This window comes from Globicephala melas, chromosome X (genome assembly GCF_963455315.2).
Source record: "Globicephala melas chromosome X, mGloMel1.2, whole genome shotgun sequence".
NCBI lineage: Eukaryota > Metazoa > Chordata > Mammalia > Artiodactyla > Delphinidae > Globicephala > Globicephala melas.
In genome coordinates this window covers 1,527,385-1,554,476 of record NC_083335.1, presented here as the reverse complement: position 1 = coordinate 1,554,476, position 27,092 = coordinate 1,527,385, and the positions used below count along the sequence as shown (strand labels likewise).

Sequence of the window (27,092 nt, the reverse complement as noted above, 5' to 3'; positions counted from 1 at the left end):
CTCACACGTGGGCGAGATCTCAGCTATGGCTGAACAGGAGGCGAGCGGAACGATGGCGGAAGAAGCCAAGATTGACGAGGACATCTTGCAGGTGCTGCGAGACATGGCCAATCGCCTGCGCCTCCACGCCATCAGGACCCTCTGCGCCTCAGGCTTTCGGTACGGCGCCCTGGTCGAAGCTCCGGTCGTTGCGCGGCCGGCCCTGCGGCGACGGCCGGGGAGAGAGTTGAACGGAGCCGTCGGGGGCGGGGTGCGCTTCGTTATTTAGTGGCCCCATTTCAGGCCCTCAGGGCTTGGCAGCCACCCGCACACTCGTGGCCGCCGCTGGCCACGTACTCAGGTACCGCGCCTCGCTGGCCCGCGGCCGGCCGACGGTGGCGGCCCAGGGCCTCCGGCCTCTCCTGCTCGCGGAGAGAAGCCGGGACGCGGGCCGGCGGGCGGAGCGCCTGCGTCCGCCCGGCTAGAGTGGGAGCGGGAGCGGCCCGGCGTTTTCCGTGTGAGTGGTTGTCCTCGACGCCAGGGTCCCGACCCAGGACGTGGAGTTAAGGAAATAAAGCCTAGAAGAAAGTAATAGGCGAGTAGGAATCGGAGCGAAAGGGGACTGTTGGTTCTGCTGGTGTTTTGTCGAGGATGTTTGCGTCAGTATTCGTGAGAGATGTCAGCCGTCAGTTTTCCCCGAAGGTATTTGTCTGCCTTTAGTGTGGAGGCAGTTCTGGCCCCAGAGTGAGTTTCAGTGTGTTCCCTTCAGTTTTTGGGGAAAGTTGGAGGAGGATTGAGGATTCACCAGCGAGGCCATCACGTTCAAAGTGTTTTTTTTGTCACGGAGCTTTTCGACTACTGATTCAATCTCCTTATTGTAGGTTTATTCAGATTTTCTATTTCTAAAAATTTCTTCTAGGTTAACTGATTTATTGGCGTACAATTGTTCACAGTCCTTTATAGTCCTTTTTATGTCTGTAGAATCGGTGGTTATATCCTTACTTTCATTCCTGAAATGTAATTAGTAATTTCAAATCGGATTTAGTAAATTCAGTAATTTTCTGTTTTTTCCTTACTTTAGCTAAAGGCTTTTGTTTTTGTTTTTGTTTTGGCTGCGTTGGGTCTTCGTTGCCGCGCGTGCGGGCTTGGGGGGGGCGGCTATTCTTCGTTGTGGTGCGCAGGGCTCTCGTTGTGGAGCACGGGCTCTAGGCGCACGGGCCTCAGTACTTGTGGCTCGCGGGCTCTAGAGTGCAGGCTCAGTAGTTGTGGCGCATGGGCTTAGCTGCTCCGCGGCATGTGGGATCTTCCCAGACCAGGGCTCGAACCCTGGTGGGTTAAGGCGGATTCTTAACCACTGCGCCACCAGGGAAGCCCAAGGCTTATTAATTTTGTTGATCTTTTCAAAGAACCAGCTTTTGTTTTGGTTCATTTTCTACATTGCTTTCCTAGTCTTTTATTTCTGCAATAATATTTATTACGTTTTCCATTCTGATACCTTTGGGTTTAGTTCTGCTTTTCCTAGTTACTAAGTTGTGAAGTTAGGTTTTCTTCTTTGAGATCGTTCTTTTTTTTTAAGTTTTATTTACTTATTCATTTATTTATTTTGACCGCGCTGTGCAGATTGCGGGATCTTAGGTCCCCGACCAAGGATCGAACCTGTGTCCACTGCAGTGAAAACGCTGAGTCCGAACCACTGGACCACCAGGGAATTCCCAGAGATCGTTCTTTTTTAATGCAAACATTTACAGCTATAAACTTATCTCTTGTCACTGCTTTTGCCACATCCCATAAATTTTGGTGTCTTATGTTTTCTTCTTCATTTGTCTCAATACTTTCCAACTCTCTTGAAGTTTCTTTGACCCATTGTTCGTTTAAGTGCGTTGTGGGGGAAGGTTGTTTTCTTTTTTAATCGAAGTATAGTCGACTCTTACATTAGTGTCGCGTGTACAGTATAGTGATTTAATGCTTTTATGTATAATACCCCATTTAAAGTTATTATAAGAGTGTGTTGTTTAATTCCCACAAATGTGTGAATTTTACCATTTTCTTTCTATTACTGACTTCTAACTTCACCCTGTCCTGGTCAGATAAAATAGTTTGTGTGATATCTTTTTTAAGTTTTGTTCTCCAGCCTGTGCTATAACTTTAAAAAGGCAATGTCAGTGAGTTTAAGACCTGCATGGTTTTGGATTTTTTTTTTTTTTACATTTTCATTTTGCTCCCTTCACCTTCAAAATTAATAACAGTTTGCATTTTCTCAAGAGATCCGTAACAGCTTTTAAATCCAAATTATCCACTTGGGATACTTGCAAAGGCAAGAGGTTTAACTCTCCATTTTCTGTATTGTGAAACTTGAAAGGGGAGATTATTAATACACATGAGCTGGGCTTAAAATGTTACGCTTCTGACTTTTGGGGCGTGGCAGGGCTCTAGGGAGTTGGTTTTGTCCTCTGCCCTGCCACCTCCTCCCCTTATTAATTAATGGCAGACTGTCTGGACTCCCATGCAGGCTGCTTTCTAAGAGCAGCAGTTTCTTCATTCTATAAGGGCCTCAAGTTACACCACAACGAGAAACTTCTCGGTCTGACCATTCACTTCCTAAAAGAAATTCATTTTAGGAAGTAGAATGCGTTTTCTTTGTTGGATTTTTTTAAAATTTTCTTTCCCAGTTTTATTGAGATGTAATTGAGCACACAGCACTATCTAAGGTATACAGCATAATGATTTGACTTACATATATTGTAAAATGATAAATACAGTAAGTTTATTTATTACCCATCATCTCATAGATACCAAAAAATGGAAAAATGTTTTTTCCCTGTAATGAGAATTCTTAGGATCTACTGTTAACAACTTTCAAATATGTCATACAGCAGTGTTAATTATAGTCATTTTGTTATATATTACATCCCAAGTATTTATTTATTTATTTTTAAAATTTATTTACTTATTTGTGGAGTTTTGTGGGTTTGTCTGTTTGTTTTGGCTGTGTTGGGTCTTCGTTGCTGCACGCTGGCTTTCTCTAGTTGTGGTGAGCAGGGGCCTTATTGCAGTGTGCAGGCTTCTCATTGTTGTGGCTTCTCTTGTTGCAGAGCACAGGCTCTAGAGCACAGGCTCAGTAGTTGTGGCTCATGGGCTTAGTTGCTCTGCGGCATGTGGAATCTTCCTGGACCAGGGCTCGAATCCGTGTCCCCTGCATTGGCAAGCAGATTCTTAACCACTGCGCCACCAGGGAAGCCCTGTATTTAATTATTTTATATCTGGAAGTTTGTAACTTTCGACACCTTCATCCAGTTCCTCCTCCCCTCAACCCCCACCTTTGGTAACCACAAATCTGGTGATCTCTTTTTCTATGAGTTTGGGTTTGGGGTTTTTTTTAGATTCCACAGTGTAATAATACAGTATTTCTTTTTCTGTGAGTTACTTCATCTAGCATAATGTTCTCAAGGCCCATCCATGTTGTCATAAATGGCAGAATTTCCTTTTTGTGCCTGAATTATGTTCCATTATATATCTGTACCACATCTCCTTTGTCCATTCATCTGTCAGACACTTCAGTTGTTTCCATAGCTTGGCTATTGTAAATAGTGCTGCTGTGAACGTAGGGGTGCAGATATCTCTTCCACATAGTGTTTTCATTTTCTTCAGATATACTCCCAGTAGTGGAATTGCTGGATCATATGGTGGTTTGTTTGTTGGTTTTTTTTTTAAGATCCTCCATATTGTTTTCCATAGTGGCTCCTCTAATTTACATTCCCACCAACAGTGCACAAGGGTTCTCTTTCCTCCACATCTTTGCCAGATTTGTTAACTCATCTTTTTGATGACAGCCGTTCTGATAGGTGTGAGGGGATATCTCATTGTGGTTTTGACTTGCAATTTCCCTGATGATCAGTGATGTTGAGCACCTTTTCATGTGCCTGTTGTATGTGTTCTTTGGGGAAATGCCTATTCAGATCCTTTGACCATTTTTAAGAGGACTTTTTGTTGTTTTGTTATGGAATTGTGTGACTTCTTTATATATTTTCCATATAAACACATTATCAGATATGTGATTTGCAAATACTTTCTCCTATTCAGTAGGTTGCTTTTACATTTTTTTGATGGTTTCCTTTGCCATGAAGAGTTTTGTTCAGTCCCACTTGGTTTTTGTTTGTTGTTTTTGTTGCTTTTGCTTTTGCTTTTAGTGTCTGATTCAAAGAATCCTCATGAAGACTCAGGTCAAGTAGTGTAGTGCCTATGTTTTTCTTCTAGGAGTTTTATGGTTTTTGGTCTTACGTTTAAGTTTTAATCCATTTCAAGTTAATTTCTGTGAGTGGTATAAGATAGGTGTCCAGTTTCATTTTTTTACATGTGAATATCCAATTTTTCCTGTATCAGTTGTTGAAGAGACTGTTTTTTCTGCCTTGAGTATTCTTGGCTCCCTCATCAAAAATTAGTTGACCACATACGTGTGGGTCTATTTCTGCTTTGTGAAATTTCTGATTAATGATATCACAGATGAATTCATACAAGTGAAATGACACTCAAATGCTTACAGAGTCACCAGGCGAACTTCCCCAAGTATGCCGGTGCTCCACTGATAGAAGGGGGCTGGTCTGTGTGGTCTTGCTCCCTACAGGGAGAGGAGTTGTGAGGTTCCAGGGCCTCAAAGCATCCTTAAAAGCTGTGAACTTGGTGGGCAGTGGCCCAGCATCCCTTTCCCTTGGCTGGATTCTTTCAGGCTGGGAGAAATGACTGCTGCTTCCAGTTTGAGGAGACCATGTGCTGAAAGCCCTCCTCATGCACTGTGTGTGTCCCTGGTGAGTCACTTGCCTGTGAGAAACGACCTGTGCCCTGTCTTTCAGCCACCCCATATTGTGCAGCAGTGCATCTGAGATCATGTCCGTGCTGTTGTTCTACATCATGAGGTATAAACTCACGGACCCGGAGAACCCGAACAATGACAGATTCGTCCTCTCCAAGGTAAGCTGGCATAAGAACCCATGCTCAGACACTTGGTTCCTGAACTCATTTTAAAAGCCACCATGTGGCAACAAGACCTGAAATGGCCTCTGTTTATCCTTTTGGTGCTTCTCTCTTTGCCTCATGGCTTCATCTGTTCAGGCTGCTATAATAAAACACCAGAGACTGGGTGGCTTATGAACAGTAGAAATTTATTTCTCACAGTTCTGGAGGTTAGAAGTCTAAGATCAAGGCGCCAGCATGGTCATGCTCTGGTGAGGGCCCTGTTCCTGGTGGCAGACTTCTCACTGTATCCTCGTGTGATGTAAGGAGAAATGGTCTCTTTTATAAGGGCATTAACCCCACTCTTCAGGGTTCTGCCCTCATGACCTAATCACTAACCAAAGACTGCTACCTCCTAATACTATCACCTTGGGCATTAGGTTTTCAACGTAATGGATTCTGGGGAGGGGGCACAAACATTCAGACCATGGCACCTCATAAAGATCTAAAAGGTGTTCTAGTGAGGGCTGCGTGGTGGGAAGGAGGACTTGTGGCAGCTGGCAGTCCTTCTTTTCCTTTGATGGTTGCCTCACTTTACCCCACTAAAGCCCCCCTTGTCAGGGTTGTGCTGCTCCGATCCTCTGCCACCTGGGTAGAGGAGGGCCACATGAGTGAATCCAACTTGTTGAACTCGAGGAACGTTGAGCTTGATTTGGAGGGATGTCCCACCTGTCCATCAGCTTTCTCTTCCATTTCTCTGCATATCTGACCTGATACCAATAAGGAGTTTCTCATTAGGCTATAGTACGAGATACCTCATGACATTGGGGGACAGGAATGAAAAGAAATATTAAAAGCAAGGTCGATCTAGAAGAACAAGCAGCTCTTTTGATGCTGTCTGAAAGTTTGCTGTGTTCTGAGCAAAGCATTTAAAGCTCAACTGGTAGAACGACATGTGCAAATAGAAACCCCAGATCTGGGCAGCGGGAAGTAAAGACAGAGGCAGAGTATAGGCATACCTGGAGCCGTAGTTGTGATCCTTGTCTTGGTGTCTAAAACATAATCTCAAATGAGGTTTGGCAAAGGATAAATAAAACGTGTGTGTAGAGGAAGAGAGATGAAGCAAACGAAGTCCATTAGTAATAGTCGACGAATTTAGGTAAAGAGTATATGGAACTTCATTGTACTATTTGTACAACTTTTCTGTAAGCTTGAATTTCCTTCATCATAAAAACTGAATAACTATAGGTGTACAAACAAAGTATGGGTGTTTAGAGCTTTACTTTAAAAAAAGGGAAAGATGTGGGAATTCCCTGGTGGCCTCTCACTGCTGTGGCCTCTCCCGTTGCGGAGCACAGGCTCTGGACGCACAGGCTCACCATCCATGGCTCACGGGCCCAGCCGCTCCGCGGCATGTGGGATCTTCCCGGACCGGGGCACGAACCCGCGTCCCCTGCATCGGCAGGCGGACTCCCAACCACTCCACCACCAGGGAAGCCCATAAATTTAGTTTTTTAAAAAAAGAAAACACTCAGGAGCATAGTCCATCTTGGCTCTGGTTGGGAATGGAGTAAATGGATTTGCTAGAGGCCGAGAAGCCAGGGTCTCCATAATCTGTGCTCCCGGGGCAGGAGTGTCTATGTAGACAGCTGCATGAGGAGGCCGCTGGCTAAGGCCTGGCCATGGCACTGACTGAGGTGCTCATGATCTCTCCGTCCACCACCCAGGCCTTAGTTTTTGTTTTATCAGCTCTTTTGTTTTCTTTAGCCAAGGAGGCCTGGGAAGTAACCAAAAAGCCTTCTTGTAAATTTGTTCTTGAAGCATACTTTGTGTCAGGACAAAGATGAGAAGTACCACCAGGAAGAGAAAGCTTTCTTTCCTGGGTGCCTTCAGCAGCTTGTGTGCATCTTTATTATTGGCCCCCAGTTGTGAGTGTCCCCCCCACAGCGAAATGATTCTTGGGAAAGGAAAGGGAACCCATGTTGGCATGCTTCCACCATACCAGACATCATGTTGATGCCCCATCAATCTTCTCAATTAATCCTACAGCCTCTTGCTTCCTGAACGGGGCTTTCCTCACCATCATACCCAGAGAGCAAAGCCTTATGGAAGTGGGCTTACTTGTCCCCCGCGTTAAAGCTGGGGGGAAGTGGAGTTGGTCTGAGTGTAGAGCGCAGGCTCGCTCCAAGGGCACATAAGGCACCTGGGAGCCAGAGCTTGTTACAGGAGTAAAATAGGAGCTGTAAGGAGAAAGACTAAGCTAGCGACGTTGTCAAGAGAGACTTCAGTGGGACAGTTCTTGGGGCTAGAGATGCAAAACAGGAATCTGTGAGGGCACAAAGCACGTAGAGAAAGTTAAGGAAGGTCAGGAGCCCCAGGAAGAGCAGAACAGTAGGGTGGAGCAAAACAGGAGAGGAATCTGAGACGAACAAGTACCATCCACTCATCGTGGTAGTGAGAACACAAACCAGTCTCTGAATGGAGTTGACATCTGAATGGAGGAAGGGGGCAGACAAGAAACAAATCCAGAAATAGCATGTCAGATGGGGCTGAGTATCCAAGGGAAGTGGAGGGCAGGTACTAGGTGAAAGAGATGGTCCAGGAAAGCCTTGGTGTTGACATGTGAGCAGAGACTTGGAGGGCATGAGGGCACAAGCACTGAGCACTCAGCAGAGAGGGAGCCACACCTGCTAAAACCCTGAGGCAGGCATGTGCGTGGCGTGTTCAAAGGACAGCCAGGAGGCCAGGCACCCGGAGCAGTGGGAGGTGATGGGGGTCTGGAGTGAACAGGCCACTGCAAGAACTTGAGCCCTACTTGACGTTAGATGACAAGACCTTGGACAGTTCTCCGCAGCAGTTGAGGGGCGGACTTCGGTTTTATCGTGCTCCGCCTGGTGGCTGTGTTGAGAACGACTGTGGAGGGAAGCAGGGAGGCCACTGCTCTGACAGAGGCAAGAGATGTTTGTGGCCAGGCCAAGATGGTGGCAGCGGAAGTGTTGAATAAGTTTGATATCTCTTCAGAAGCTTGGGAGTGAGTGAGGCCTTAGTGCAGCAGACCTTTGGCATTGGCACCACCTTGTGGCCCTCATAGGGCCACATTCTCTCCATGGGACAGTGATAGCCTGTGCGTACAAGCAGGTCAGTGGGGATAAATGGAGCGGTGGTAGAAAGTGATTTATTTCTAGCATAACCTCCTACATCACCACTTCTCAAATCTCAGTTGACTTGAGTTTTACAAACCAGGGAAATTGAAATCTTCTTCAGTGTTTCTAGTTTCTATTTAAGAGTCCATATTCTCCAAAAACATTGAATATCTGGTCTGTATACAACTAGATAAAAGGTCTTGTGGAAATGGCAAGACTCGTGCTTATATTTTTTTTCTGCTTTGCTCTTGGGCTCTGTTTAGGCTGCTGTGTGCAGAAGCTTCCCACTTCTATGTTGTCAGAGCTCCAGTTGCCCTCACCAGCTGGATTACGTGTGACTCTGTTGTCTTTGTGACGTTGATCTGACACTTTGGGGTGCATGAGGGTGTGTAGATTCATTTGGTCCCTTCTCTTACAGAGACTGTCGTTTGTTAATGTGGCAACTGGATGGCTGGGGCAAGGACTGGGGATCGCGTGTGGGATGGCATATACTGGCAGGTACTTTGACAAGGCCAGGTAAGGCGCTTACCCAGAAACCACTTAACTGTTCCCACCCCCCGACCCCCTCCCCCAGCACTTTGGCTTTATTTATCGCTTATTAGTTTGGGAAGACAGTGATTGTGTTAAAAGTTCAGGTTACCAAGTATTCAAGGAGTAAAAAGAAATCATATTTCATGATGCTGTTCTAGCATCTCCTTTTGGGTCCTAAGTGCTGCCTGCAGTATAGAAATCAGTTCATTAGGGACTTCCCTAATGCTCTGCCTGTTCGATCCCTGTTCAGAGAACTAGATCCCACATGCATGCCGCAAGTAAGAATCCCGCATGCTGCAACTATGAGCCCACATGCCACAACTGTAGGATCCCACATGCTGCAACTAAGACCCAGCACAGCCAAAATAAATAAATAAATATTTTTAAAAAGAAAGAAAACAGTTTATTAGGATTCAAGTCTAAGTTTTTTTTAAACATTTATTTATTGCTTGTTTGTTTATTTAGCTAGCTGCGCTGGGTCTTAGTTGCGGCATGCGAGATCTTTAGTTGCGGTATGCAAGGTCTTAGCTGCAGCACTGTGGGATCTAGTTCCCTGACCAGGGATCAAACCCGAGCCCCCTGCATTGGGAGCATGGAGTCTTAGCCATTGGAGCACCAGGGAAGTCCTAGGATTCAAGTTTTTACTAAGAGATACATCTTCCTGTTTCCCATATCTCAGTGAGGTTCACTATAGAGTGAACAGATGGTGTATTTGCCTTTCCATTGGGGACCCCTACATGTTAATCAAAGGTCTCTTTTTCTGGAATGGTCCACCTTCCTGAAGACAGGCAGATCCATGCCTTTCTTGCAGGGGTGTGTGCCCAGGTGCTGCTGATGTAGGAGCAGCAAGATGGAGGATCCTGGGGGGCTCAGGGTTGGCCATGATGGTGTGCATGTTCTACTCCCATGGTTCACCCAGCGTGCCTGAGTCTGCAGCCCCTCAGTCCCAGGTTCCAGCCCAGGTGGCCCCTCTGGAGGCACTTTGTTGTGCTTCCTCCACAGTTGACCTTTTGCATCTCTCACTGTTGCCTCTGTTAGTCCCTATCCTGTGGTTAATCACTATTTTTATACTTCATTTATAGCATTTTTGGGGGGTCTGGGTTGTGTTTTAGTGGTTTAAACATTTCATGTTTCTGCTGCGGAGGAGTTTAATATTTATAACAGAACAAACGCTCCTGAGGTCGGATGTTTTGATTGTTATTATTTTATATAAATTTGTAAGATCAGAAATAGAAGGTAGCAGTGCTTAACATGGAGCTTATCAAGAAACCATATATGTAAACGTTTGGGCATTTAAGGGAGCTGCCTTCTCCCCATCTTCTCTTATTCGTTGGGCCCAGAGGAGTGGCAGAAGAATGTAGAAATTACTTTTACAGCTAGAATGAGAAGACTAGCCAAAGGTGCAGCCCGTGTCGTGAGGCCCAAGCTTTTAAAGCTGCATTTCCTCAGCTGTGGCATTTGGGCAGCGTTGACAAGGAAAATTGTCTTAGGTCTGAAGCAGCTGCTTCAGTCTCCTCCTTTGTTTCTCTCCATGAAATATATTTGCTTGAGCCGCCCAGAGGAGCCCCAGGCAGGGTCCTAACATCTCTTGGCTTGCCCCAGCTACCGGGTGTTCTGCCTCATTGGAGATGGCGAGTCCTCGGAAGGCTCCGTCTGGGAGGCCATGGCCTTTGCTTCCCACTACAGTCTGGACAATCTCGTGGCCATCTTTGACGTGAATCACCTGTGCCACAGCGGCACCCAGCCCCTCGAGCACTGTGTAGACCTCTTTCAGAAGCGCTGTGAAGCCTTTGGGTAACTGTCCTGTTTTGTGGCACCTTCTTTCTGCCCCATCCCCCCTTCGCCTTCTAACCTGGCCCACTTCTCGGTTGACAGATGGAGTACTTTCGTGGTGGATGGCCGCGATGTGGAGGCACTGTGCCATGTGTTCCAGCAGGCGGCTCAAGTGAAGAGCAAGCCCACTGCTGTAGTTGCCAAGACCTTCAGGGGCCACGGCATGCCACGTAAGGAAGTGTTGCTTTCCTGCTTGTGGTTATCAAAAACCTGCCTAGCGTATGAGGTGGAGAGAGGCTTAGTCTAGCTGGGCAGACAGCTGACTTCATGCACGGTGATTATGCCTGTGACGTGCGCCCAGCGCTTTTGCTCTTTTTCATGCTTGTAGATAGCAGATCTGGTCAGGGCAAGGGGGAGGAAGCCCAGACCCCCAGCAAGCGAGCGCGAGGGAGTGGCTGAGAGGATAGTCCGTCAGTTAGACGACCAGCAGGGAGCCATCTCCACGGGAGTGCAGAGCCAGAGGGGGGCTGAGCGTGAGCAAATACGTAAACATGAGTGTATGTGCCTGCGAGCACCCTAGCCTGTTCCCATGCTACCTGGGAGGACACACAGGCCACTAGTAAAGCAGCGCCTCTGGGAAAGGTAACTGTGGAACTGAGGGTCGGGGAAGGGAGGGGGTTTTGAAAGTCTTCTTGCAGATTTCAAAGTGGACATCTGAAGTTGTTCATCTCAAGTATAAATAGTTGCAGTAGGTGTGATTCCTGGTGTGTTTTTAGTGTTGACATTTTAGAATAAAACTCTTCTATGACTCCTTCTCAAAATACAGTCTTATTCTGGTACCCCCGTTCAGTAAATGATGACTGGACCAGTTTGCTCCTGGAAGAAACCTGGGTATTGTCCTTGCCTCCACCTCTCCCTTATGTGCCCCCTACACACATACCCAGTCTGTCATCGATTCTGATTGATTCTGCTCCTGACATACGTCTCAAGTCTGTTTGCTCCTCTCCATCTCTCTTGCCCAGGCCCAGTCATCTCTCCCTAACTGCAGTCTCCCCAAGCCAGCCCCCACATGACTGCTGTGGTGACCCTTCTACAACATGGATCTGATCAGTCACCATCCCCCTTCCAAACCCGTCAGTGGTTTCCCATCTTGCTTTGGACAGAACTCAAACTCCTTATACCCATAAGATCCTCCATGCTCTGCTCTGCCTGTCCAGCCTCATCTCCCTCTCTCCCCTCCATTCACCAGCACATGGGCCAGTGGCCCCCTCAGGAGCCTCTCGGCCTTTGTCAAGGCTGTCTGCTGCGACTGTAGTACTATTTCAGGCCCCCTGTGCCAGGTTTTTACTCTGTGGCTGACATCTTCTCCATCTGGATGTCTTTCAGATGACCAAATAGGAGCTCATTAGGTACTTAGGGAATGAATGTGTTTTATCCATTGGGTTGCAGATGTTGAGGATGCAGAAAATTGCCATGAAAGGTCAATGCCAAAAGAAAGAGTGGAAACAATTATCAAACTAATTGAGAGCCAGATACAGACCAAGAAGAAGCTTAACCCAAAACCCCCTGTTGAAGACTCACCTCAAATCAACATCACAGATATAGAAATGACCTCTCCACCTGCTTACAATGTCGGTGACATGGTAGGCAAACTGCTTTTTTCTCTGCTTTTCCTAAATACAGAGGACTCTGTTTACTCTGATCTCCAGGAATGAATAAATTGTTAGGTGATGTGATATTTAACTAAAGATTATAAGCAACAAATATGGATTTACCTTCTCCTTTACTGTTTCTGATATTTATTCTTTGATTTCAAACTTAACTCAGGTCTGAATTTTCTTACCAGTCAGTCGCTGCTTATTTGTGTCCATTGCTATGCAACTTTTGCTTGCTTCTGTGTCTTCTCAAAGGATGGGGGCCTGGCTGGATTGATCTGTTGGGCTTATTCCCTGGATTACACAAGGAAACACGTCAATTCATCAAAGACCAGTTCTTCAAAAAGGAAACAAATTAGGCACGAAACCCTGAACATAAAGCCTTTCTGCTTTTAGTTACCACTTTTGTATTCAAAGTATGCAGGGTCTTCACAACCTAAGGAAATAAGGTGGCGAGCCTGGGAGGAAGGAAATATTTATTTATTTGGGGACATTTTGAGTGTTACCTACGTTTTCTTAGCCTGGTAATATGGGTGTAAAATAAATGAATTGACTATTTGAGAAATTAGAAAACAAATTTAAAAGCAGAAGAATGCTATTAATAAGGGAAAAGTACATATAAACAGAGGGTACTTTGGTAATACGCGCTAACACTTTAGCTGTTCATACCCTTCAAACTAGCAGTGCAACTCACAGGAATTTATCCTACAGAAACACCTGTGCAGGTGTGCAGAATAGAATGAATGTCAATTGCAGCATTGATTATGATGAGGTGTTTATGTCTGTAAGGTAGGTGGGATTATGGAAGCTTTTCATTTTTTGGAAGCTTTTCATATTTTACTAATAGGAAAAATTAAGGAAACAGGCCAGTTCGTAAAAAGTTAATGAATTAAAGAACAAGAAGTCACATTAATACACAAATCAAAGAGTTGGCTCTTTGAATTACTAATACAGTAGACAAACTATTATCTAGCCTACTTAAAGAGATGAAAATCATAAATGAATAAAATTAGTCGCTAGAGGAGACAACCACAGATGCAGAAAACAGAATTTTGAGAAAACTATGCTAATTGGTATGAAAACCTGTAAAAAAAAAAATGGACCTCTTTTAGGAATACATAAAATACCAAAATTGACTAAAAAGACACAAAACACTTAAGTAGATCAACAGCCATAGAAAAATTTGAGAAAACTGTCCAAGAGTTATATACCTCCAAAGTGCCAGGCTCACTAAGTTGCAAGAGTGACTTAATTTTAACCTTCAAGGAATAGGTGAATTCCTAGGCTATTTCAAACCTTCTTGAATATGGAAAAAGACATTTATGAAGCCAAAATGTTATAGTGCTATCCCAAAGGAAAAAACTACAGGCCAACCTCACTTATGAATATTGATGTAAAAATTCTAAATAAAATGTTCGCCGGTCTCAACTCAGTACCTTAAAGAAGTATATGAATCAGTGAAGTTCAAATTAGTAATGCATATCATTCACCAGTATTAGGAGGGGAGAAATTATGATCATTAACAATAAAAGACTCAGTCCTGACAATGAAAAGGCAAACCTTTTTGCAGGTGGTAGAGTTGTATGTCTGGAAAGCCCAAGAGAATCGACAGAAAATGGTTAGAAATAAGAGGAGTCCAGAAAGAGAGCTTGTAGCAAAACTAATATGCAAAGATTGATTCTTATATTAATAAAATGGAGAGGTTATCCCTTTTACAGTGGCAGTAAAAACTAAAATAACTAAAAATAAACTTAAGTATATAAGGTCTATGTTAAGATACTTATAAAACTATAGTCCTAAAAGAAGCTCACATGCCTTGTGTGCATGAGATGCTCACCAAGTATTTGTGAGTAGACCATTGCCAAAAGGATGCTACACAAACCTGTCATTTCCCTTCCCTCTGGGGAGAGGAGCTGGGAGAGTGGGAGGAAGATGGCCTTTTCACTCGATATTCTTTCATAACTTGACTTTTGTACTCATCTACATGAATTGCCTGTTTTAAAAAATATTTTTAAGAGTGTTTAGATGAATGAACAAAGACAAATAAATGAGGAGGCAAACCTTGTTTTTTAAATAACAGCTTTATTGAGATAATAAAGATATATAAAGCTATAGATTTCTATATAATCTACCCATTTGAAATGTACAATTCAGTAGTTTCTAGCATACTGACAGAGTTGTGCAACCATCACCACACTCGATCTTACAACATTTCCGTCATCCCGAAGAGAAACCCTATACCCATTAGCAGTTACTCTCCATTCCCACCCAGCCCCTAGTAACTGCTAATCTACTTTCTGTGTCTGTGGATTTGCCTATTCCAGACATTTCATGTAAATGGGATCATATAATATGCGAAGTTTTGAGTCTGGCTTATTTCACTTAGCACTGTGTTCTCGAGGTTCATCCATGGGGTGGCGGTACTCCGTTTTATGGGTATATCATATGTTTTATTTATCCATTCATCTGTTGCTGGACATTTGGGTTGTTTCTACCTTTTGGCTATTGTGAATAATGCTGCAATGAACATTTGTGTACAACCTTTCGTGTAGATGTGTTTTTCTCTTGGGTATATACCTAGAAGTAGAATTGCTGGGTCGTAGTAATTCTGTTTAACTCTTTGAGGAAATGCCAAACCTTGTTTTTTTTAATAGAAAAACTCAATATTGTAAGGATGTCAGTTCTCCCCTAAATTAATCCATAGGTTGAGTCCAATCTCAAACAATATCCTAATGGAATTGTTTATTATTTGTATTATGTTTCTAAAGTTCTACATTTTAATATTTACAGTGAGTGTCATCAGTTTTATAGTTAAACACTCACAGAGGCATTTGCATTTTGGGAAATTTAAATTTTTAAATCAACTATAGGAATGGGACAGAAGAATAAATTTATTTGGGGGAAATTGATACCCAGTGAGCCAAGTATGGATTTAAGATTGGCTAGCAGTCCTTTTTTATTACCCTAAAGGAGATTATTGGTGAATCACAAATTTTCTTTCTTCATTAAGGTAGATGACAATTTATAATTCTACCAATTCACCTTCCTTCTAAACCCATTCTAAGAAACTCTGCTGTTTAACTTCCAGATAGCTACTCGGAAAGCATGTGGTCTGGCCCTGGCTAAGCTGGGCCGTGCAAATGACAGAGTCGTTGTGCTGGACGGTGACAGCAAGAACTCCACCTTCTCTGACATATTCAAGAAGGAACACCCTGAGCACTTCGTTGAGTGTTCTTCTGAGCAAAGCATGGTATGTATGCTGGGAACATCCATCTGGAGCCTTCTCATTGACAAACAGTGGCCCACCAGACATAGGAGGCCTGTGCTGGGTTACAGTTTTTCTTTCCACTTATAAAAGCAAAGGAAATGGAGGAAAAAAGTGTCGGGAGAAACAAGTACAGAGCAGCCCGGCAGAGTCTGAGGGGTGACTTCCAGGACTGCAGGGAGGGGCTCCAGCCATCTGCCCTCAGGCCTCCAGGCCTAAAGCATGCACAGCTCCCTGGTAGCTCTAGGTGACCCCACTCTTCCTGCCCTGCCCATCCCACAACCAGGCAATCCTACAACATCCCAGAGGCCAATAGAGTGAAAGCTACAAGGGACTGTGGTTTTTCTTTCCACCTTGTTGCATGGGGCCTAATATATCCTAGATATTCAAATGTTGCCCTAATTGCAGCCTCAAGAATGTCAGTAGTGCTGTGGCCTTAGGTAGAGCTGTTCTGCTTATCTGTGCTTCAGTCTCTTCCCAGGATGACGTTAATGCAGGAGTCTCTTATGCATGCACATATCTGCACACACTCCCCTCAAGAGAGAGAAAGGAGTTTGTGCAAGTAAACGCCTTGACTTGTAAAGCTCTGTGCCAGTGCAGAGGTCAGCGCACATGTACCTTCACATCGTAGAGGCCAAAAACAGCACTGGCCAGAAATCTGTGGGCCAGCAGGCCTTACGTGACCACCAGAGATATTGTATTTGGAACAAGTAGTATTTACAAATATTTTAAATTAGTTGCCAGCTTTTTTTTTTTTGCCTGTACCATGTGGCATGTGGGGTCTTAGTTCCCCGGCCAGGGATCAAACCCGCGCCCCCTGCGTTGGAAACACAGAGTCTTAACCACTGGACCGCCGGGGAAGTCCCAGCTGCCAGCTTTTAAAAGTCAGGAAATTTTATATGGAATCCAAATTTCTGGATTCTCTTGAAGATTGGGAAGATCTGGCAACATTGGAACGACATTCCTTCCTGCCTGCCACCAGTTAGCTGGAGCCAAGCAGGGGCCCCATTTAGATGGGGGTCCACAGCCAGCTCACCATGTCCCTGCATCCTGCTGGCCCGCTCATTTGTTCACGGTGCTTCCCTGGCCCTGTCAGTGTTGGAATTTAAGCCCCCCCTGTTCAGTAAAGTAGGTCATTGCAATTGTAAGAATATGTACATTTTTCTGTGGGTCTCATTAAGGTAAGCTGTTTCCATTTTGAATGGAAAAAAATACAATTCATAATTTTCTGAATTAAGCCGCCTATCAAAAAGCTTGCTTCCTAACTCATTGATTCTTTCAATCAGCAACTGAAAAAAATGAATAAAGAAGCAGCCAGCAAGTGGGTAGTATCCAGTGCTACTGGGTGAAACTGGTGACTACAGTGGTAGCATGACTAGGGCCAGTCAGGAGCAAGGTCTCAGAGGACGTGACATTTAAGCTGAGACTTAAGTGACAAGGAGTCAGTCATGCATAGATCTTGGGGGGACGGTATTCCCAGCAGAGGGCCCAGCTAGCTCTGTGGCATGCCCAAATCTGAGCTGTTTAGGGAGCAGAAAGAAAGGCCGGTGTGGAGAATAGCTTGTTGGGGGAAGTGGGGGAGGTGACAGGAGATAGCGACTTGGACCAGGACAGTAGCTGTGGGGTTGGAGAGAAGCAGACTCATCCAGAATCAGCTTTGACAGGAGAGTCGGCAGGATGCCATGGGGTAGGCGTCAGGGCAGGAACCAAGGCTGGCACTAGGGCTTAGGCCAGAGCACTTGGGAACAGAGGAGTGTCGCTTCCTGAGATGGACAAGACTGGGGGAGGAATGGGTTTTGGGAACACAGCTCTCTTTGGGCCCTGGGGTGGGGGGGTCAGGGTACCTGTTAGAATGGGGATGGGGGTGCCAGGTAGGTTAGAGGATAGATCATTTATCTCCAAATGTGTTTGCTTTCCAAACTGCTGAATGTGTTTTTCTAAACTAGATATTTTTCTGCCTAGCTTTAAGTTAGCATCTAAATTTTTCATCACAGATTTAAGTAGATGCAAAGGATATAATTTCCCGTATATTGAAATTTGTGACACTTTAATACTCAAATCATCCAATTACATGAAGGCTCTCTTTGTCAGAAATTAAATCCGTTTTTCTACTTGAATTCTTATTTCCGTTCTGCTTCCCCAAATATATTTATGCAGGAAAGCCTTTTATTGACAGCTCTTTTCTGCAATAAAAATATGCATATACGCTGATAGTTTTTAAAAATTTTCCTATGTCCATAGGCCTTGGAGCATTACAATTTTTTTTCTTCTGGATTGAGCTACAGTTATAATTATTAGCTTGTGTAGCATTGGTTAAGTACACTTAAAGCTAGAATGAGGCGAGTTTCAGAACAAAATCTATTCGTATTTTAATGATGTAAGTGCAAAGAGATGTTGTTTACATAAATAAGGTGATGGGAAGGGAAAGAGTTTTGTTGTGGCAACATCATTCAATTCATTTGAATTCCTTCCCAGTTATAAGCCAAAAATCACACAGTGATCTTTCATGTACAGTTGTCGGTGCAAAATTATTTATAAAGGGTTGACAGTTGCATTAGGTTCTCTTTCAGTTTTGTTAAAAGAATTGGAAAACCCCTGACTTAAAAAAGAATTTGTTATCCAACCTTTTGAGTTCTGTAGTTTCTCAAGGCTGCTATGATTATTTCGAATTGTCCTTTCTGTTTTGATCCGGAGCTCTTACACTCCAGGATGTTGCCCGACTGAAGGACCCGATGTGGGTGAGAGAGCGCCTTTTGGCAGTCAGTGACTGGGAGGCGATTATCAGGGAGACAGCGGGAAGTAGGCCCTGGGCCCTTTTGCTGGCAGACAGACGTGGGAGTCAAGGATCTTGATGTTGAGACCAGCCACGGCCATGTTGCCCTTGGACGGTCTTTGTTTACCCCCAAGATGTTCATCTTCCAGTTTGAAACCTGCCAGGGTATGTGAGCCTGGCGTTCCAGGGGAGGTGAAGAATAGAGAGAGGGAGGGGTGGTTAGCATCAAGCACATCAGAGTGACACAATGGGACCATATGCTGGTTCCCGGGGAGGGCACAGATGAGGAGGAGTGTGGCCCGAGCCCCAGGACTCAGTCTAGGTGCCCCGCCCAGCAGAACCAGCCTGGGCAGGAGAAGCAGCGTTCAGTGAGACGGGTGGTCTGTAGTGCTGGGGGCTCCCGAGAGGTCAGATATGATGCAGACAGGGTCAGGTGACCTCTGCATTTGGCAGCTTCTGGGTCCCTCACAGGGAATGGCAGCCTAGATGAAGGGGAACGGGCAGACAGTGGGAAATGGGGAAGGGCGCGAAGTTTCCTGTGAAGGAGAACATAGGCGAAGGGCACCACCCGGGGCGGGAGGACAAGGTGGAAGACGCTAGCACACACCGCGGTGATCCGAGAGGGAGAGACTGGGGAGACGCGGGAGGGGAGGGGTAACTGCACGGCCAGAGGTGCCCTTGAGGAAGCAGGAGAAGGATGAGGCTCAGCAGGGTGGGCAAGTGGGGGCCTCAAGTAGGTACTGGTCTGTCCCGTCTCCTAATGACACGGTGGGGACGTGGGGACGGGATAGGAGAGCCTCCGTTGTTCCCCTCTCTGCCCCCGGAAGTGCCCAGGGGAAGCATGCGAAGGGGCAGGGAGAGAGGGGACAGAAGGTAGGGGAAGAGAATAGGAAGGAGACCCACGGGGACTGCAGGGCGGCCTTGAGTGTCCCGAGCTTCCACATCTTGGATTTGAAGGAGCAGGGTTAGCACTGCAGTTCCTCTCTTTTCTGGCAGCATTCAGGGGACACCGTGGATTTGCCAGGTTTGGGTTTTTCCCAGGTAGGTGCCTGGGGGAGGGGTGGCAAGGTGAGAGGGTGCAGAGTAGAGATTTCCCTGAGATCCCCACACTCTGTGCTGGGGAACGGAAGGGGCAGTGGGGTCCGGGAGCGTTCTGATTCACCTTCTTTGTGTTGCAGGTGAGCGTGGCACTGGGATGCGCCACCCGTGGTCGGATGGTTACTTTTCTTTGCACCTTCGCTGCCTTTTTGACCCGAGCATTTGATCAGATCCGGATGGGAGCCATCTCTCGAACCAGCATCAACCTTATTGGGTCCCACTGCGGGGTATCCATAGGTATGAGTCCTCAATGCCGTCATCTTAATCGCCTTCCTCCTTTACAGAGAAAGATTAGCCTGTAAGAGATTGAACTGCCGGCGTACTTAAGGTTCCATAATGTTCGGTTATCGTAACCTCCTTTTTGAAAAAAGCCGTGTCATGTTCTAGAAGTTCCAGACACTCTGGGTAACTTTTGAGCTGACCTCTTGGTATTACTGAAAAGTGCCCATTTTTTCTGTCACCAAGAAATAATTATCTGTCCTGAGTGCCTCTTCTTTGTCAAACCACATACTAGGTAGGGATTGGGTCACCCTGGCATCACCGAATTGTTTACTGCTCTCTGGTTGCCTTAGTCTAAGTGGGGACGAGCAGCATGGGCACAGCAAAGCAAGGAGCACAGCCTGCCAGGGCTCTGCTGGCCCGAGCAGCCTGCTTGGACAGAATGGGAAACCTCGAGGCACCCAACACATGGGCATTAACCGTGGATGGGCTACATGGAAACTGTGGGAAACACGGGAGCCAGGAGGAGGACCGAGGTGTGTGTTAGCAGTGGATAGAAAATCGGGCGAATCTGTGAGAACCTGAAGAAAGATTTCAACATTGCTGACAGAAGGAGGAGTCTCAGACTGCAAGAACAGCAAAACCCCAGTCCCCAGGGGTTTCTTGCCTGGGAAACATCCGGGAGTCGTGTCCGTGGATGACAGAAATGGGGAGTCTAGAAAGATGGGGCACTCGCTGCCACATGCTGGAGGGAAGAGCTGGAAGTGCATGTTTGGGTGTCGTCTTGGGGACTTCCTGGGAGAGCAGGACTGGCTAAGAAGTCTCTGGATGGGCCAGATGCAGGGGAAGAGAGCAAGGAGAGAGGGGGTCTGGGCTCTCTGCCTGGGGCTGGGTGAGGAGTAAGTTTTCAACTCAGCTAAGTGGAGAAGTGGCTCTAGGTCCAGCCCAGAGGAGCTGGGGTTCTGAGGAGAGACAGCAGTCCCAGGCCAGGCAGTGTACACGGTGACACTTCCCTTCCTAGCTGCAAGAGCTAGGCCACCCTAGTGTACATTGGGCTTTCTCTTTCCACAGTTTCTTTCCCCCACACACGAAGGCCCCCTGAGTTCCAGCAGCACCCCGAGGGCACCCCAAAGGTTATGTTCTGTAATGCTCAGCTACTTTGAAGGCCATGAGAAATGAATGAGACCATTTGAGTCTGAAAACTTTAGTCTCTTGATGGAGAAGGTAGAAGAGCAGAGAAGAAATGACAGAGTCTGAGGGGGCCCTCCTAGGGAGAAGAGAACAGGGCCAGAGGCCTGGTGCTCAGGGAGGAGTGTTGGGTCACTTAGGGCAGCAGCACTGTGACTGTGTGCCAGGTGTTGGCGAGGCTTGGGGCCAAGAAGAGGCCCTATGCCATGTTGCTAGCAATGTCAGTGAGGAGCCTCATGCGGAGTGTGGCAGTGGCGTGTGCTGCGATGGTGGCCGCCATGCCAGCACACTTGCTTGACTGACAGAGAGTAGGCTCATCTTTTTGTTGGCCTATGGCTTTGCTTTCTCAGGTGAAGACAGCCCCTCCCAGATGGCCCTGGAGGATCTGGCCATGTTCCGAACGGTTCCGAACTGCACTATTTTCTATCCAAGCGATGCCATCTCAACGGAGCATGCTGTGTTGCTGGCGGCCAATACCAAGGTATTTTTAAGGGGACACTGGTGCAGACAGAAAATGTTTCTGGGCTCTGATGCTAGTTTGGTACTGATGGTTTGATTTTTTTTCCCATTTTTTTCTCAGCATAAAGAAGATAGATATTCGTTATAGGAAATTTGGTTGTAGGATTCCTTTTAAAAGTAGAACCATTGCCCCAAAAAAGGGTGATGAACCACGAAGAACATGAATACATTCGCATTGTAAAAAACAGTGCAGAAGAATTTCGAACCCCTGATGACCTGTATCGGGTGGGACTTGGGTCAAGAAGGAGGAAGTGCTCTGGGGCTCTGAGACAGGGAGCCCTTGGCAGGGCCACGGAAGTGGGCTCCAGCGACAAGCCATCATGTGCTGGCCTTAGACACAACCCGTGCAGCTGCCACCTCGTGATATCAGAAAACTGGACAGTTGCCAGCGGGAGGCCACTGTAGACAAACCCTGGGGTTCCCAGCCCTGTCCCACCCTCAGAAACAGCTGAGACGGGTACAAGTCTGGCTTCTGCCCTGCCTGCCCCTCCTGAAGTCTCACCCAAGGGCATCAGATGGACACAACCTAACTCCTGTCCAGAACCCAGCTGCAGCAGAGGCTACGGGACAGAATCTTTATCTTTCTAACCACTCTAGCTAGCGGTCGCCAGACTCACCTCACCCTGCAGCCCTGCACACACCCATGCCCCTGCACGGGCAACCCTGGGCACAGTTGGGGTGGGTTGTGCAAGTTCCGTTCCAAGCATTTCCAACGTGTTAGAGACATGAGTTTCTTTGACTTTTTTCCTTTAAACCTAAGTGGCCTCACACATAGTTCTGGATTTTTCTACTTGCTATATCATAGACATTGTTTTATGTCCTTGCATGTACAGAGCAATCTTGTGTGCTGCAGGATCTTATTTGTGGGAAGTTCAAAAGAGACAAAGCTGTGGTGACGGAAATCAGAATAGAGGTTGCTTCTTGGGTGGGGAGAGTGACGGGAGAGAGGCATGAGGGAACTTTCTGGGCAGGTGCAAATGCTATCCAGACTCAGGAGATGGTTACACGGTGTATAACTTATCAGAATTCAGGGCATGCTCCACTTAAGTCAATTGTACCTCATAAAAATACACCGAATAGAACTAGTTCATAACATGTAAATGAACAAAAGGAATCAGTGTTCCTAAATTCATATATTGGTTTATCATGTATGATTTAAATATGTATGTAAATTAACAAATACTCTAGACATTTGAGTATTCATTTACATTCCTGTTTATATGTTCAAGGTGATAAAAAACGTATTTACATCTTTTTGTTGGAGAAATAGTCATTTTAGATTCTGGTGTCTAAGGTACTTCTGAGGATGGAGCATTAGAAGCTGTTGGGACAAAAGTTGTTTCCCATGTGTTGTAGGCTTTCTATTCAAGGTGAGTCAGTGCTCCTGCCCCACGTTTATGTTCTGTGGAGACACAACACATCGATTTATATTTGAGAAAGCTTTCCTACATGGGTGAGCCGGCACAGTGTGGAGGGCTCGTCACAGGGCACCCAGCAGGGTCCTTCGTAGTAACCTGACCCCGTGACAGCTGGCCCTCACTCCAAAAGGCACATTTTGTTATTAGTACAAAGAATTGTTAGGTGCTCCCCCACTTCTTTTTGAGGTTTATTAGTTGGAAATTTAGTTTGATTTTCTAAACTGTGGCTCTGGTGTTCATTTACACCGTAGGGGATGTGCTACATTCGGATCAGTCGGCCAGAAACTGCAGTTATTTACACCCCAGATGAAATCTTTGAGATTGGACGGGCCAAGGTAAGGCCTTAAGTTCTCCAGTGTCTTCCAGTATCAGTTCATGAGGAGAGCACTCTTGTTGAAGCCAGTGCTAGAGACATCCACAGTTGACGCTTCATTCTTTCTTTGCACTACTTTAAAAAAAATTCGTGACCTTTGCCTGCTTTTCTTCAGGAAGGAACATTCTGCCAGTATCAGCCTGAACTGAACTTTTCTCCTTTCTGAAAGGAGTCTCTTTGTTGAGCCCTTAAAGATAAGCTGGTAACAACTTGTTGCTTTGCTGTACCTTATCACAGCCTCAAGCTAAACAAAATAATAGAACCCATTTCAGATGAATAGTATATCTGTTAGGTTCTGGTTTTGCAGGTCCAAGGCCAGGAATATAACAAACAAATATGAACCATCTTGCCTCTGGCCATTGTGTGACCCTGAGGTTGTTTTTTCACACGGATTGTGGCCTCGCCCCCAGGCCTGCTGATAAAGGCTGGCATTGCAAGGTGCCTCCTATCTCCTGTATCCTTGAGAAAGCCCTAGAAGCACAGATTGTTAGCAACCAGCCATGTTTTGTAGTTGAGGGCCAGAGAAGGTGTTCAGGAAGACCAGGATTCAAGCCCCCACGGCGACCTGGCGTCTGTGTGCCTGCCTGTCGGAGCTGTGCGTGCAGAAAACCAGCAGCGTCTGTGGAGAAAATAAGTGATTGCCCACCACCTAGAGAGCAGTGCTTACAGACATTTGGGCACATTTTCTTCCTGGCTTTTTCTATATACACGTATATATATATGTGTATATCTTAGTTGAGATCATACTGCATAGGAAAGTTTTCTGTCCTGTCTTTATCTTATAAGCCTTTTAGAACATCATTAATACTCTCCTTAAGTATGTGAAAGACTGATAGCCACTCTTGAAGAGTAATAGGTGACTTCCAACTTGATTGCTAAGGGCTAGGCTGCTCCAGAATTCACAGCGGCTAGTGCTCAGAATGAGTGAATGAGCGCGGGATGGCTTTAGTGCCACAGTAGAGCAGGTGTACCCAGAGCAGTCAGTAGTCCCCCATAGCTCCATTCCGCTGAATGGAAAAGCTGTACTATTCACTGCAATGTGAACTACACGTTCACACTATTGTTCCCTGACTCCCATGTTTAACTCAAAGCCATATGTTTGCCCCCAGGGGCGGTGGGGAGTGTGTCTTGGTGATAGTCATATGGTTTTCAAAGCTTTCTCATATCTCTCTTTTTTCCCCCCCTGATGTTTGTCCTGTCCTGACAAAATGAAGTAACTTCCTGATGTGAGTTAATACGTGTATGATAATATGCCACGGATAATTCAAGGGCTGGGTTTGCAAAGGGGGGCGTAGGTGTGTGTATGTATGTGTGTATATGTATGTATCTATACATGAGTGTGTGTGTGTGTGTGTGTGTGTGTGTGTGTGAAAACGCTAGAACATTCTCGAAGAATGGGGATGGGTGGTTTGAAGCCCTGAATATCTGTAGTCAGCAGTGGTTCTTAAGCTACAGCAAAATCTGTACAGAGGAATGCAATGCAGACTTCCAGATGCCTTTGGTTGGGTGACTTTGGAGGAAACAAAACGATGAAAAAAAGAGCAGAGAACCCTGTCTGCTTACAGAATAGCGAGTGGTTGGGAGCATGGGCTTTGAAGGCAGATGGGCCCGGCTGCTGGTCTCAGCCCTGCCCTGGGCGAGTTCCTCCTGCTCTGAGATTTGCTTTCCACAGCCACAGAAGGGGTCCACTGATGCACAGGCTTCACGGGGCACTTGGGCATGCACCTCAAAAATGCCTCCAAATGGTCCCCATTAGCATGTTCATGATCGGAGTCCATCCTGTGTGAGTGCCCCACAAGATGTTCAAGCAGTCCAGAGGTGGTGCCTTTTCAGACCCCTTGGTGGGTGTGAGTCCATGCTCTGGAGCAGATGGGCTGTACAACTCGCTTCCGGCCTTCAGCCTTTCACATCCCAGTTGGAAATCCACCTGCTTTGCTAAAGGGTCATTTTGCATACATATTGTAAAAGAACTTAGTAATTTGGCATCTTGAATCCTGAGGAAAAGTAGGTGAGTTTGTTAAACAAACACGAAGTGGGGCTTATTAAAAAGAATATGTCCTTGTTGGTCAGTGTGCTGACTCGGCCTTTTTTATAGTGAGCTATTAAGGGGTGAAAGTGGTAGGCTCAGGAGAGCACTGTAGCAGAGGGTCCTCCACTTTGAGACACACTCTGTGTGTAGTAAGCACAGCATTTTTGTTTTGTGGGTGCAACACCAGGTCGTCCGCAACAGTGTCAACGACAGGCTCACAGTTGTTGGAGCTGGAGTGACTTTGCACGAAGCCTTAGCAGCCGCCGATGATCTTTCTAAGCAAGAAGGTCAGTTGGTTGTTGCTGAATGCTGAAGTTCAAGCTGGGAGTGGTAGGACTCGGGCTGCCTGTGTGCCCCAATCTGTCTTTTATTCTGAGTCTGCTTCATACACCAAGCTGGTTATCTCTGTTCTCCAGATATTTCTATCCGCGTCATCGACCTGTTTACTGTTAAACCCCTGGATGCAGCCACCGTCATCTCCAACGCAAAAGCCACAGGTGGCCAGATTATCACAGTGGAGGATCACTCTTCAGAAGGTGTGTGCAGGCCTTGGGGACCACTTTGAAAGTCTGCTTTGGTGCAGCGTGTTTTTGTTTTCCTTGACCAGAGGTGTGCCATGATCGTGGGCAGCACCTCCAGCCAACCACTCACCCAGCAACCTGTATTACTCGCTCTTTGCGACGGTATGGGTATAGGATCTCTTGCCCGCCTACACTGGCTGGCCAAGGGTGGGGCCATGCCCATCCTCGTTTGTGTGTGCTCAGCACAGTGTGCAGTGCCTGGTCCCCGGGTAGCTGGTTCAGTGGCAGTGCAGAGGAGTGTCTAACTTGGCATTGTGAGGGGAGGCGTCATAAGAAGCTTCACAGTTGCTCTTGAGTATTGAATGATTAATAGTTTGCCCCCCACAAAAAAATGGCAATGGTGCCTTGCAAGCAGAGAACACAGCAAACGCAGGAAAAGTGTGGCCAGGGAGAGGGGGCTGGGCAGTGTTTGGCTAGGGAAGGTCAGGTGGGGCAGAGGAGGGAGTGGGGAGCTTCATGTGTTTGCGTGTCAGGGGCCCCAAGAACACCCCGTGACCTGCAGGAAAGCACTCCAGTGCCCTCCCGGCTGAGGTTGATGACAGGGACAGGGCATGCACCAGCACCCCCAAGGACAGAAGACGCGGGTCGGGGGTGGAGAACCCCACACCTTCGGCTTCCCCTCTCCCTCCCATGAGGGGCCAGCCGAGCACTCTCCCTTCTCCGGCAGTGACAGATGCCTCCCTGGAGACCCAGGGAGCCCACTCGAGACTCAGCGCCCCGGGTTTCATTGAGGGCTGGTCGCTGCCCGGCACGTGCCAAACTTCCCGATTCCCAGAGGAAAGCAGGTGCGCCCCCTAAACCACCCTGTGGTGCCAGAGTCCAGGCACAGGGACCACCCTTATCAGTAGGGAAAGTGTCTTGTTGATGCAGGGCACTCGCACCAGCCCACTGCCCGGGCACCACCCCGGGGCCAGCCTTGCAAGCCGGCCCTTCCGAAGCCGGCATCCAGTTCGTAGGTTCCTGACAGCTTTGAGAATCTGAGTTCCACAGACGCCTGCATCCCTGGAGCCCCAGTGGAAAGAGCCCCTGCCGTAAGTGAGGCTGGGAGCAATTTGGAGACCTGCACTTTTGAACGAGAATGCTTCTGGTCAGCCAGGGAATGGTTGTTCATGAATCAACGGCCAGTGAAAGATATTTTTCCCTGGGAACCACAAATTCAAAGGCCTCTATGTGATGGGGATTTAAGGCTGACTAGCTGTTTCCAGAGCAGAGCCTAATGTCCCTTGCTTCTCCAGGTGGCATCGGGGAGGCTGTTTGTGCAGCGGTATCCATGGTGCCTGATATCCTGGTCCATCAGCTGGCAGTGCCAGGAGCACCTCGGAGCGAAAAGCCGAATGAGCCGCTCAGTATGTTTGGAATCAGTGCCAGACAAATCACAGTGGCTGTGAAGTGTATTTTAATGAATTAAAATAGCTGTTGGCTTTGGGCAGGTAAAGACTGGCCTCTTTACCTTTCATTTATGCTGATTGCCAAACCATTACTTAAATCTATATTGTTGCGCTTTATTCTTTTTAAAAGCAAAGCCAGTTAACTACTTTCCTGTTAAGCCATAACTACGTATACAAGAGTAACTGTCACCTTTGAATCATAAATATGGGTTA

General features: G+C 46.5%; 1 protein-coding gene across 1 annotated transcript; it reads left to right on the top strand.

Moving 5' to 3' along the window:
• The first annotated feature begins 25 nt into the window (after window positions 1–25).
• On the top strand, window positions 26–26,899 carry TKTL1 (transketolase like 1). Its single transcript, XM_030851898.2, has 13 exons — window positions 26–159; window positions 4,827–4,944; window positions 8,488–8,585; window positions 10,203–10,394; window positions 10,476–10,603; window positions 11,823–12,016; window positions 15,117–15,278; window positions 19,245–19,401; window positions 20,922–21,052; window positions 22,760–22,843; window positions 25,098–25,197; window positions 25,327–25,446; window positions 26,727–26,899. Exons 1-13 carry the CDS (start codon window positions 26–28, stop codon window positions 26,897–26,899), a joined length of 1,791 nt encoding a protein of 596 aa, XP_030707758.1.
• The last annotated feature ends 193 nt before the right edge of the window (window positions 26,900–27,092 follow it).